At 39.7% G+C, this 14,653-nt stretch overlaps 1 protein-coding gene across 13 annotated transcripts in view; it reads right to left on the reverse strand.

The window, feature by feature from the left end:
- LOC137421571 (adhesion G protein-coupled receptor L2) overlaps positions 1-14,653 on the reverse strand; it is a 638,565-nt gene that overhangs the window by 163,172 nt on the left and 460,740 nt on the right. For all 13 annotated transcript variants that reach the window (XM_068107767.2, XM_078771230.1, XM_068107766.2 and 10 more), the window contains one exon: positions 1,664-1,837. In XM_068107767.2, coding sequence (XP_067963868.2) covers positions 1,664-1,837 — 174 coding nt within the window. The remainder of the gene's footprint in view (positions 1-1,663; positions 1,838-14,653) is intronic.

Genomic DNA, 14,653 nt, shown 5'->3' on the forward strand with positions numbered 1-14,653 from the left:
TAAAAAGTACATTTCGGAACGTTGTTTTTATGTAAAAAGTAGTTTCATTTGTGTTTGGGAATCAATTACAGTTATTACTTATTACATGTATTTAAAGGGGATTTATCGACCTGGCTTATGAGCATCCAGCTGAAGAACACATTTGTTCATAAACTGGGGACTCTCTGTATATGTATAGATTATAGCTAGAAGATAGATATCTGTTAATTAATTCAACTCTGTTTTTGTGTTATTAAAGTTTGTTTTGAACATTGGTCAGGACCAATAGAATGACCTTTACAAGTAAACAAGTAAAGAAGGGGCTATACACCAGTTATACAGCATTTTATCACTTCAAAGACCTACATTTTAAGCTCTTTGAAATAGACAAGATTTACAAAAAATATTTGGGTTTGTTTGCAGTAACACTGAGAAACACCTGACTGACCCCAAAAAGTCAGTCTATAAATAGATTTTCAAACAGTGTTAGCTCTGAATATATACAGAATCCTAACATTGCATTGAATGAACAAATGCAACAAAAGTGATGTGTTAAAGATACACTTACAAAATGTTTGTCATGGATCATTGCAGAGTGCTTTTGCATACTCATAATCTGCTTTAGTTGTTGCTATTCATCCTGCATTTGCCCTCTCAACAGGAAATTTTCTAAAAAGTCTTCAGATTCTAGGATTTTCCATGTAGTCTTCACTATCTATTTCAAACATGATTAAAATGTGTTGAACAATCAGAGTTGATCCTGGCATTTCTGTGCATTTGGATCAGCTTACTTGATACTCACATGTGAACACTTGGCTCATGATGCTGCAAGGACCCCAGGTTAAACAATCAGATCGGTTTGTGTTGTCTATTAATTTCCTTGTAATTCATGTTAAAGTGTATTAATGTTTCCAAATGACCTTGCACTATGTGAGAATACATATACATATATGTGTGTATATATATGTATGTATGTATGTATGTATGTATGTATGTATATATGTATATATATATATATAGAACATTTTGCAAATGCACCACTTTTGGAACACACTATGTGTATAAGTTCCAATTCGTAAGTTTTAAATCACTGCAAATATGTATATTTTTCAAATAAATACTGTTCAATGCTTCTATTAAATTGTGTCTCCGCAAGCCTTAATATTGCTTGTATAAAAAAAATATATAACCACCTTTAGAGGCCATTTTTCCCCGCAAAGCGGGGGTTGGACTTTTTCGGGCACCGTGGTTGTTGTTGTTTTTGTTGGTCCCCTTTTTGAAGCAATGTTTTACAGCCGGATGCCCTTCCTGCCGCCAACCCTGTTTGTCGCCTTTTACGACACACAGGGAATTACCAGTGAACTGGTACTCAATTTGCCGACCTCGGAAGGATGACAGGCTGAGTCAACCCCCCTGGCGTTAATTCAGCGATCGACCGGGATTCGAACCCAGGATCCTAGGATCCTAAGCCGGCACCCTAGCCGCTAGCCCAACACCAGGGATTTGGCTTGTATATATTGCTTGTATATATTGTATATATTGCTTGTATATATTCCTTTATTTCATTATAGAAAAAGGGGAAATATATTGAACAAAAACTCAAATGCTGCTCATCCCCAGCAAACAAAAAATAGCAGCAATGTTAATAAGTGATCCGTCCCATATGCGAGGTTACCGGACACACCTGTATTTCTCGACGTGCCATAAGCACAGCAAAGCTCGTCAAGTGGTTGCAGGAGCAGGTAGAATGACTGGCATTGGAGGCGATCATCTTGCAGCCATGAGCTGACCAATGCCCCACCTTTGTGTGGATGGAGTAATTCCAGAAAGAGCAGTTTGGGTTGGAATAGCCTGCAGACTGTTGAACAACAGATCAAGAGTAAGAGGAAAGGAAAGAATAAAAATAAAATAAATAAAATAGGTTCAACAATTACGAAACTACAAGTTTTAAAATTAATAATTTGACATGTTTGGAAGGAAAGGGGATAAAAGAAGACAACAACGAGAGTGATTTACTTGTAATTAAAAACAATGTATAAAGACACTTTGCCCTACATTCCTGCAATTTGGGATGGACGAACATTCCGGAAGTCATGACACTTCATCATGGACGCCATTATGTGGCAGCGTAATGAGGTAACACCAAGCGTCCATTAATTTTACAATTGATTAATGGCACTTCGTTTCAATTCGCTGCTGCCATTAACGTATGCATACAATTAATTTTTCCGATTCCAGGGAAAATTTGATGCGGGAATCATCTTTCTCTCATATATATATATATACTTGTGCAGCAAGTGTTGTGATGGGACTCATTCCGTGTCCTGCTGCCTCATAAAGTTAGGGGGTTCGAATTGTATTGATTAATGAGCTTAGTATGGTCAAAAGTAAACGATGAGCAGTATATCGTCCTGACGAGCCCGTAACATGGGTGAAATCGGGACTTGCAGATCTGCTTTCATTTATTCGTGACCATAAAGGCATAAATCTCATTCTGCCTGAGTGCCACAGAGACGCCATAATAATTTGGAGATGATGTGTTGGCATAATTTATGTGCATGACAACAGTGTAATGTCACATCTCGGGTCAATGTGCGCTGCTCGTTTAATTTATTATTTCTGACCGCAATCCTCCCAGCTCGTGATCATCAGGGCAGAGACAATGTGCTTGTGTAGCATATGACACTTGTTGCTAACAGGTCGTGCATCAAGTGTTGTGATGGGACTAGATCTGTGCCTTGCTGCCTCGTCAAGTCAGGGAGATTGCAATGTATATATTCTAAGGAAAAATGCCAGGGGCATAGCAAAGGCCCCTTTATATGGAATGTGACATGTGGCAAAGTATAGAAAAGAAGGGACATTCCAAAAAAATCTTGTGTGCATGCTGGACTACCCTTGTGTTCTTAGGAGGAACCAAGTAATGCTCTAGAAAAGGTCATATAAAGGGGCACCAATTTGATTCATACAACTACATGAAGCAGTAAAAGTAATTAATTCAATGCAATGAAATAAGTAAATGTAATTAATTAATGGATTTCAATGCAGTTACAGTCTCTTGGTTTCAAAGGGACCTCTTCACGGTCCTTCATTTTTCAGTAAAAAAAAAAGAAAATGCCATACATAATATTAGTTTTCTATTATGTTGCAGAGTAGGTGTACAGATACAATTCATCCATCATCTCTAATTATCATAAGTATTCATCATGAACATATCACGTTTGTCCAATATGTCTGCAATGACAACACTTGCAAGTTTATGTAATGTGCAGTTATGGTCCAAAAGGGATTGGTAAAATAGGCTGCAAGTGCATATGTGTACAATTCTTTCATCTAATCGAATTGTTGCCTATAGTGTGTACACACATCGCGCTTGTCCAACGCTTGTCCCGAAAAATACACCACACCCAACTTGTCTGCAATTCGTTGGTGCATAGTACACACTAACTTTTTTTTATTTTAAACAAATTAGATTTCACAAACATGCACATTATCATATGTTTTCGTTTTCAAGGTAGACAGAAAAATTTACGTACTGATGTGTTTTAACCTATATATGTAGGGGGCCCCTTTATATGAACTTTTCTAGAGCCTTACTAGGTTCCTCCAAAGAACACAAGTGCAGTCCAGCATACACACGAGATTTTTTTTGAATGTCCCTTCTTTTCTATACTTTGCCACATGGCACATCCCATATATAAAGGGGCCTTTTCTATGCCCCTGGAATTATTCCTAACAATGTCCCTTCTTTTCTACAGTTTGCCACAAGGCACAGACCATGCAAAGAGCCCTTTTCTATGCCCCTGCCATTTTTCACAAGATACATTTTAAATACAAAAAAATGCATATCTTCATCGTACAAGACTTTATTGAAGACGATAAAAAAGACTTGAAAAAGTAAGGGAAAAAAAAATTCAACCCAGACAGGATTTGAACTTGCAATCCCCAGCTTGGGAGTCTGATGCCTTATCAAATAGGCCATTGGGCCAGCATGTTGGCATATTAAAAAAAAAAAAAAAAAGTTTCAAAGGGGTATGAAGTGTGTATATATCTATATGTATATGTATAAATAAATATATATCTATATATATATATCTATATATCTATCTATCTATCTATCTATATATATATATATATATATATATATATATACATACATACATACATACATGCATATATATATATATATATATATATGTATATATATACACATATATATATATATATATATATATATATATATATATATATATATATATATGTATGTATGTGTATATATATATATATATATATATATACATATATATATATATATATATATATATATATATATATATAATCGTTAGATTAAATAAGACGCGGACGTAGCTTCAGGACGTCGATCTTTAATTGTCGACCCACAAGCATATATTCATATCCCATTTATATTCATATAATATATTTATATATTTATATAAATGACATATAAAGGTAGAAAGAATGAATGAATGAATGATGAATGAATGAATGAATGAATGGGTTACGGTTAACAATTTGATTGGGTTGATGTGGGAACATGCTTTAGTCATCAAAATTTATGCCATGAGGGACTTTTGTCCGAAGTTTGTGTATCCAAAAGGACTCACGTTTCAGAATCGTGGTGTGTGATCGATTTGTGATTGATTCAATGGCAGAGATCTGAATGTCATTTATAGAGTGATCCGGTTGATTAAAGTGTATCGTGTAAGGTAGAGATTTGCCCTGACTGGTGTGGAAGTTATTGATTTCTGACCGGGTGTTATTAAATCGTGTGTAGAGTGTATTTTCAGTTTTTCCAACATATTGTTTGGTGCACTTTTGGCAAGTGATTAGGTATATGACCCATGTAGATTTGCAGTTCATATAGGAGGTGATGGGGAATTTTTGTCCAGTGCTAGAACTACAGAATTTGTTTCCTTCTAGTAAATGTTTGTGAATAATGCATTTGTTTGCTGTGCATTTATAGAAGCCAGGGATCCTAGTTTCTTTGTTGTGGGGCTGTGGGTGCTTTGCTTTTACCAAGAGGTCCCTGAGTGTCCGACCACGTCGAAATGATGTTAGTGGAGGTTGAGGAAATGTGGTGCCGAGTGTTTCTGATTGATGGAGGAGAGGAAGGGCCTTATTCAGAATACTTGGCAATTGGGATGAGGTAGCAGAGTAGGTGGTTACCAGTGGGACACGGTTAGTTGCAGGTTTGGGTTTGTAAGTCAGAAGGTCTGCTCTCGGTATGTGTTTTGCTCGGGTTATTGCTTCTTGCACAGAGTGAGGGTCATAGTTTCTTGCAATGAAGTGTGTTTCTAATTGGCAGAGAGAAGTTTCTTCTGCCATTTTTGTTGAGCAAATGCGTCTTACTCTGAGTGCTTGACTGTATGGTATGCTTGCAATTGTATGTTTAGGATGAGATGAAGAAGGGAGAAGGTAAGAGTGAGTGTCTGTTGGTTTGGTGTATAGTTCTGTTTCGAGTCTGTTATTTTGAAGCGTGAGTGATGTGTCTAGAAAGTGAACTTCGGACTGTGAGCTGTCGAATGTGAACTTGATGGTCGGATGAATCAAATTTAATTCATTTTGGAATTGTGCGAGACTACGGGGGGATTTTGACCAGATGAACTGGATGTCATCAATATAACGTACCCAGGATTTTTCCAAGATTCCGTGATGAGGTTGTGCATTGATCTTGGCCTCTATCATTCCCATGAAGATGTTAGCGTACGATGGTGCAACAGGGGTACCCATAGCGGTACCTTGAGTTTGAATGTAATGTCGTCCGTTGAATTGGAAATTATTCAGTTTGAGTGTCAGTTCTAATAGGCGCATAAGGTCTTGAGTAGGTGGCATTGGGACTTGTCGTGTATCGAGGGCTTTGCGGCATGCAGACAGGCCTTCTGAATGTGGAATATTAGTGTAGAGGGATGTAACATCTGCTGTGACCAAAATGGTTTGGGAGTTGAAAGGTGAGTATATTCTGTTCAATCCTTGGATGTGGGTCAGAAAACTGGTTGTGTCCTTGAGGTATGAGGAGAGCTTCAACACGAGAGGACGTAAATGACAGTCAACAAATTTTGATATGAGAACAGTTGGACATGTGCAGCCAGATACGATTGGTCTACCTGGATTGTTTACCTTGTGTATTTTAGGAAGAAAATAAAGGTTAGGGCAATGAGGATCTTTCGGAACCAAGCGAGATTTGATGGTTTTATCCACCCGAATAGAATCTACTACCTTTTTAACCTCTTCAAGATGTAAAAGGGTAGGGTCGGATGGGAGCTCTTTGTAAGTATCACTATGTAGTTGACGATTACCTTCTGCAACGTAATCGGTAGTCGACATAATGACAATGCCAGTACCTTTATCTGCTGGCTTTATGACTATCTTTTCATTATTTTGGAGATTGTGAAGTGCTTGTCGCTCTGCCTTTGTAAGATTGTCCTTATGTCTGGAACAATTATATTTTTGTGCCACCTTTTCAATTTCATTGCTCACTTGTTCCATATAGACATGTAGATATGGATTGTCAACACGTGGTGTCCAGGTGCTTTTTGGTTTAGGTAAAGTGAGTTGTGGTGTATTAGTATCGGTGTATGTGATTGTATGCGTGGTTGTTGGTGTTTGTTGTGGCGTTGATGGTGCTGGGTGTACTTTAGCAAAGTGTGCCTTTAATGTCATTCGCCTACAGAAATCTTTTAAATCTTCTTTCAATTGTAATTGGTCTATTTGTGGAGCGATTGGGCAAAATTTTAAACCCTTAGAGAGCAGGTTTATTTCCGCCTCACTGAGGGAATGATTGGAAAGATTGATGATCCCGAGTTTAGGTAGATCTACAAGTTTGGTTGCAGTAGAAGTTCTATTGTTGTTGGTTTGACTATTTTCAACCTCAGCTGTGTTCATTTCTATGGAGGAACGGTTCTGCATGTAATGATGTCTGCGGTTTGTGTATTGTTTTTTACGATAATGTCGATTTTTGTGTTTATGCTTAAGTTGGTCAGAAGTGGTTTGAGAAGTGGTTGGAAGTGGTTGGAGTGGTTGGGGTGGTTGAAGATGGAGTGGTTGAATTGGTGGAGAAGTGGTTGGAAGTGGTTGTAGTGGTTGGTCAGAAGTGGTTGGAGAAAAGTGGTTGGGAGTGGTGGTTGGAGTTACCTGGTTATTGTTTGCAATGGGTGTATTCTCTTGAGATGGTTTTATATGCTTGCATAACATTTCATCACGTTTAAGTTTCCTTTCCTTAACTTTAACAATGTCGTGTTTAGCAGCCATTAGCTTATCATTGAATGAGCACATTATGTGGTGGTATTGTCCAGGATTCACATTCTTCCACATCTTCTCCTTCTTTTGGCTGATGTTCTCATTCAATTTGATTAATTTTAAATTAATCTACTGCTAAACACGACATTGTTAAAGTTAAGGAAAGGAAACTTAAACGTGATGAAATGTTATGCAAGCATATAAAACCATCTCAAGAGAATACACCCATTGCAAACAATAACCAGGTAACTCCAACCACCACTCCCAACCACTTTTCTCCAACCACTTCTGACCAACCACGACAACCACTTCCAACCACTTCTCCACCAATTCAACCACTCCATCTTCAACCACCCCAACCACTCCAACCACTTCCAACCACTTCTCAAACCACTTCTGACCAACTTAAGCATAAACACAAAAATCGACATTATCGTAAAAAACAATACACAAACCGCAGACATCATTACATGCAGAACCGTTCCTCCATAGAAATGAACACAGCTGAGGTTGAAAATAGTCAAACCAACAACAATAGAACTTCTACTGCAACCAAACTTGTAGATCTACCTAAACTCGGGATCATCAATCTTTCCAATCATTCCCTCAGTGAGGCGGAAATAAACCTGCTCTCTAAGGGTTTAAAATTTTGCCCAATCGCTCCACAAATAGACCAATTACAATTGAAAGAAGATTTAAAAGATTTCTGTAGGCGAATGACATTAAAGGCACACTTTGCTAAAGTACACCCAGCACCATCAACGCCACAACAAACACCAACAACCACGCATACAATCACATACACCGATACTAATACACCACAACTCACTTTACCTAAACCAAAAAGCACCTGGACACCACGTGTTGACAATCCATATCTACATGTCTATATGGAACAAGTGAGCAATGAAATTGAAAAGGTGGCACAAAAATATAATTGTTCCAGACATAAGGACAATCTTACAAAGGCAGAGCGACAAGCACTTCACAATCTCCAAAATAATGAAAAGATAGTCATAAAGCCAGCAGATAAAGGTACTGGCATTGTCATTATGTCGACTACCGATTACGTTGCAGAAGGTAATCGTCAACTACATAGTGATACTTACAAAGAGCTCCCATCCGACCCTACCCTTTTACATCTTGAAGAGGTTAAAAAGGTAGTAGATTCTATTCGGGTGGATAAAACCATCAAATCTCGCTTGGTTCCGAAAGATCCTCATTGCCCTAACCTTTATTTTCTTCCTAAAATACACAAGGTAAACAATCCAGGTAGACCAATCGTATCTGGCTGCACATGTCCAACTGTTCTCATATCAAAATTTGTTGACTGTCATTTACGTCCTCTCGTGTTGAAGCTCTCCTCATACCTCAAGGACACAACCAGTTTTCTGACCCACATCCAAGGATTGAACAGAATATACTCACCTTTCAACTCCCAAACCATTTTGGTCACAGCAGATGTTACATCCCTCTACACTAATATTCCACATTCAGAAGGCCTGTCTGCATGCCGCAAAGCCCTCGATACACGACAAGTCCCAATGCCACCTACTCAAGACCTTATGCGCCTATTAGAACTGACACTCAAACTGAATAATTTCCAATTCAACGGACGACATTACATTCAAACTCAAGGTACCGCTATGGGTACCCCTGTTGCACCATCGTACGCTAACATCTTCATGGGAATGATAGAGGCCAAGATCAATGCACAACCTCATCACGGAATCTTGGAAAAATCCTGGGTACGTTATATTGATGACATCCAGTTCATCTGGTCAAAATCCCCCTGTAGTCTCGCACAATTCCAAAATGAATTAAATTTGATTCATCCGACCATCAAGTTCACATTCGACAGCTCACAGTCCGAAGTTCACTTTCTAGACACATCACTCACGCTTCAAAATAACAGACTCGAAACAGAACTATACACCAAACCAACAGACACTCACTCTTACCTTCTCCCTTCTTCATCTCATCCTAAACATACAATTGCAAGCATACCATACAGTCAAGCACTCAGAGTAAGACGCATTTGCTCAACAAAAATGGCAGAAGAAACTTCTCTCTGCCAATTAGAAACACACTTCATTGCAAGAAACTATGACCCTCACTCTGTGCAAGAAGCAATAACCCGAGCAAAACACATACCGAGAGCAGACCTTCTGACTTACAAACCCAAACCTGCAACTAACCGTGTCCCACTGGTAACCACCTACTCTGCTACCTCATCCCAATTGCCAAGTATTCTGAATAAGGCCCTTCCTCTCCTCCATCAATCAGAAACACTCGGCACCACATTTCCTCAACCTCCACTAACATCATTTCGACGTGGTCGGACACTCAGGGACCTCTTGGTAAAAGCAAAGCACCCACAGCCCCACAACAAAGAAACTAGGATCCCTGGCTTCTATAAATGCACAGCAAACAAATGCATTATTCACAAACATTTACTAGAAGGAAACAAATTCTGTAGTTCTAGCACTGGACAAAAATTCCCCATCACCTCCTATATGAACTGCAAATCTACATGGGTCATATACCTAATCACTTGCCAAAAGTGCACCAAACAATATGTTGGAAAAACTGAAAATACACTCTACACACGATTTAATAACACCCGGTCAGAAATCAATAACTTCCACACCAGTCAGGGCAAATCTCTACCTTACACGATACACTTTAATCAACCGGATCACTCTATAAATGACATTCAGATCTCTGCCATTGAATCAATCACAAATCGATCACACACCACGATTCTGAAACGTGAGTCCTTTTGGATACACAAACTTCGGACAAAAGTCCCTCATGGCATAAATTTTGATGACTAAAGCATGTTCCCACATCAACCCAATCAAATTGTTAACCGTAACCCATTCATTCATTCATTCATTCATCATTCATTCATTCATTCTTTCTACCTTTATATGTCATTTATATAAATATATAAATATATTATATGAATATAAATGGGATATGAATATATGCTTGTGGGTCGACAATTAAAGATCGACGTCCTGAAGCTACGTCCGCGTCTTATTTAATCTAACGATTATATATTCAATACAAATGAGACGCCCTGCTCGTACTTTGGAGTTTCTACTATTTCTTACAGTTATATATATATATATATAACTGAGAAATAGTAGAAACTCCACAGTATGAGTAGGGCGTCTCATTTGCATTAAATAAATAATCGGGAGATTAAATCAGACGCGGACGTAGCTTCAGGACGTCGATCTTTAATTTTCGACCAACAAAGGTCTTCTTTTTAGTCGTCCCCCAAGTTCAACGGAAATTCATAACAATATATATATATATATGTATATATATGTATATATATATATATATATATATATATATATATATATATATATATATATATGTATATATATATATATATATATATATATATATATATATATATATATATATATATATATATATATTGGTGGAGAGAGGCGGAGTGGTTGATAAAAGGTGAAGAGAAACTGAAATTTTCCTCTCCTCTCTCTGCTCTCTTGCCTTCTCTCCCACTTGCCCCTCACGCCTTCCTCCGCCATTGACTCCCTCCTCTTGGTTCCGGACTCTGGTGGAAGACGGTTGAGCGAGGACGAAGAGTTGGGTTCTCCGTGCGAGCGATGAGCGTACAAGCGCGGCTTGCCGCTGGAGCGTGACAATGCAGTTGCGAGCGAGACGTCTGGTGAGGCCTGGCAGCGTGCAAGCGAGGGGGACTGAGGCCTACTTCCGACCAACGACTGGGAGGTTACCGCCAACGCACCGGACGAGCCGACGAACCCCGACGAGACCCCAAGTGGTTGAGCTAAGCCCACACACACACACGACGCTTGTATTTTCATTTAAATTCTTCCCTCGTGTGTGTTGTACGTCTGGTGTGAGGGATCCCAATTTAGGACATTTATTTGAGTGTCGCGTTTTCCTTGTTCTCAGGTTCTGTTAAATTAAATAAACCAGTTTATTTTTTGTCCATTTTAAATCCGCCTCGGTTTGAATTAATTTCCACTGGTTTTAAGACTGCCGGGCGGGATCGCGACAGGTAAAAGCTTCCAGTTTCTTCTTCTTTCTTTCTTACTCCCGCGTGTAGATATAAAATCCGCTATTGAACACCACCTCCATTAACGCTCGATTTGCTATCTGTGATTTCCCGGTCTTCACATTTTAAAATGTTATGGACGTGTTATGACAAAACTTGGTGGACGAGTTGGTTACGTGACAAGAACAAGCCGATTCGATTTTAGTTCAGGTCCGAATCCAGATCCAGCCTATCAGTGAGATACAAAACATAACTGCCTGGCGGCGGTATGCACTACCAAGTGCCGTTCTAATTTTAATACGTGTATATACAGTCACGTGAAAGAGTAAGTACACCCCATGTAAACTTTTGACTTTTTCAACATATTACAACATACAGCTATTTGATCTTCATTTCAACAATATTGACAGAAAAAGGTGAAATAATATAACAAATATCATGAACCATTTACATTTTGTAGTCCATTGTATAATTTAAATAAACATAAATGCAAATTTCGCATGTGGAAAAAGTAAGTACACCATTGGCTCTAATAGGTGGTATTGCCCCCTTTGGCAGAAACAACCTCAAGTAGGCGTTTCTTATAACTGTCTACCAGTCTCTGACATCGACTGGGGAAATTTTTGCCCACTCCTCCATGCAGAATTCTTTCAGCTGTGCGATGTTTGAGGGGTTTCTTGCATGCACAGCTCATTTCAAATCCCCCCACATCTCGATGGGATTTAGATCCGGGCTTTGACTTGGCCATTCCAGAACTCTCCATTTCTTTCTTTTCAGCCATTCCTTGGTGGATTTACTGGTATGTTTAGGGTCATTGTCATGTTGCAAGGTCCACCTTCGGTTGAGCTTCAACTTTCCGACAGATGGCCTCACATTATCCTCAAGCACCCTCTGGTACAATGAAGAATTCATAGTGGATTATATGATGGTGAGCTGCCCAGGCCCTGATGCAGCAAAGCTGCCCCAAACCATAATATTTCCCCCACCATGCTTTACAGTTGGTATCAGGTTCTTGTGGTCAAATGCTGTCTTTGGTTTTCGCCAAACATGTCTTCTGGTACTGTGGCCAAATAGCTCTACCTTTGACTCATCTGTCCAGAGCACATTGTTCCAGAAGTGCTGGTCTTTGCCGAGGTGTTCATTAGGAACTTTAGTCTTGCCCTGATGTTCTTTCTGGACGGCAAAGGTTTCGTCCTGGCACACCTCCCATGTAGATCAAATTTGTGCAGCCTCTTTCTAATGGGAGACTCGTGCACTTTGACATCAACAGTGGCAAGAGCTACCTGTGGGTCCCGTGATGACATTCTGGGGTTCTTTGAGACTTCTTTCAGCATCTTGCGGTCTGCTCTCGGGCTGAACTTGTTGGGGCGGCCTGGCCTGAACAAGTTGGCATTTGATTGGAATCTTCTCCACTTGTAGATGTTCTTCCGGACAGTCGAATGAGTGATTTCAAATTGTTTGGAGATCTTTTTAAATCCCTTCCCAGACTCATAGGCATCTATAACCTTCTTTCTGAAGGCCTCAGAGAGCTCTTTTGATCTAGGCATGGTGACGCCGCACACTTCAACAACAAAGAGCAAACCAAACTAAATGTCTGAGGTTTAAATAAGACAGGTTCCTCCAAGATCCTCGCTAACGATGTTCTAATCATTTGCACCTGAGCTGGTGCACCTGATTTTAATTTTAGGTATTTGAAGTAGTGATAAATGTAGGGGTGTACTTACTTTTTCCACATGCAAAATTTGCATTAATGTTTCTTTAAATTATACAATGGACGACAAAATGTAAATGTGTCATGATATTTGTTATATTATAATCACCTTTATCTATCAATATTGTTGATAATAGGCTACGGTGATTCTATCTGTCTGTCTGGGGTGTGGCTTAGTCCGTTTGCAGAGTAGCTCCACCCATTCTTGGAGAGGCTTCATGTAAACAAATATCCACCATTTTATTAACTCGAATCGCTTTGAGGCCTGTTTAGTTAGGCCCATGCGGTCTTTCTCTCTCACACAGGTTTATTTCAACTCAAATTCGATATATCATTTCATTTTTAACAGTCGCTAACATAGTTTTAGAATCGGTTGAAAAAAAACGGGAAGAGAATCCCATGAAAATTTCCGTTTATAGAACAAAATGAATTCTCAAAGGCCTGTAAAATAAAGCCCATTCATTGAGTCGCCGTCACGATTTTATATCGAATTCACCATCTGATTTAATTTTTATCGATGGTTTTAGACCACAGATGGTCAGAAATCATTGAGAACATTCACGCACACACGGGAAAATGAAGAGATATATTTTTTTAAATCGCGCCATGATGATACACGAAAATACACCGCCTAAAATAACAGTCGGGGAAAATGTCGACATATATTAAAAATTCGCTTTTTCTTTTCCTTTAAGATATATTACTTTTCCGTTTGATGACAGTCGTCACAAAAACGTCAACAATGATGCCGACATATATTTCTTCGTTCTTATTTTATTCAACATTATTATCCGGAAGTAAAGGTTCACGTGTTCATTTCACGTGTGAAAAAACAAACTCCATTTCACGTATGCATGGGCGTGTAATTCACATTTGTAAAATATTGTTGCGAATATGGAATTTGGCCTCCATATCCGCTTGTAAATATTCCCCTATTTTCTCCAATACTCCCCAACTTTCCCCAGTCCCCCATTCCCTAGTCCCATTGCATGTAAATAACAATCAGTAGAGCCGACCTTCCCCTTATTCCCCCATTAAATGTCGTGCCCAGGTCCACCGCACCACACGTAGCCAACTTTCGGACATCTTCCTAGTTATTCTTAATCTATGTCAGTTAAGGCCTCGTTTCCATTAATTATGACTCTTCGTTGCACCAGAATGTGATTATATGGCATCAGTAGTGAGTTTAGGACCTTTCCCATACCTCCTCCCATCTTCTTCCCCAAACAACAACAATAACAACAACTACAACAACAATTACAACAACAACAGAGGGGATGGCGGCGGAGCGGGGGAGGATGCGTCCTCACACCGGCTCGATTAGCTCCAGACCATGCGCTCCACGGGGTTACCACGAAGGGGCTGGCTGTCAGCTCCTCGTCAAGGGCGGAGCCTGGTAAACCCCCCCCCCCGCACCCAATAAGAAGGGCGGACCGATTCCATCTGGGCGGAGCTAACGAGCCGAGGGCGTGTCACTCCCCGCCGGATATACGCAGCCGCTTGCCGGACGTGACGTGAGATGCGCCCCCAGCTTGAGACGACAAGACGCCACCTCGAGCGCTGAGAGACCTCCTGCATCTTTTGGGCCGCGCCATCCTGTCCCTGAGCACAAGGTGCACCTTGTGCTGGCCATCGAATACCCGCTTTCC

The sequence above is a fragment of the Myxine glutinosa genome, chromosome 2, assembly GCF_964187855.1.
Source record: "Myxine glutinosa chromosome 2, kmMyxGlut1.1, whole genome shotgun sequence".
Classification (NCBI taxonomy): Eukaryota; Metazoa; Chordata; class Myxini; order Myxiniformes; family Myxinidae; genus Myxine; species Myxine glutinosa.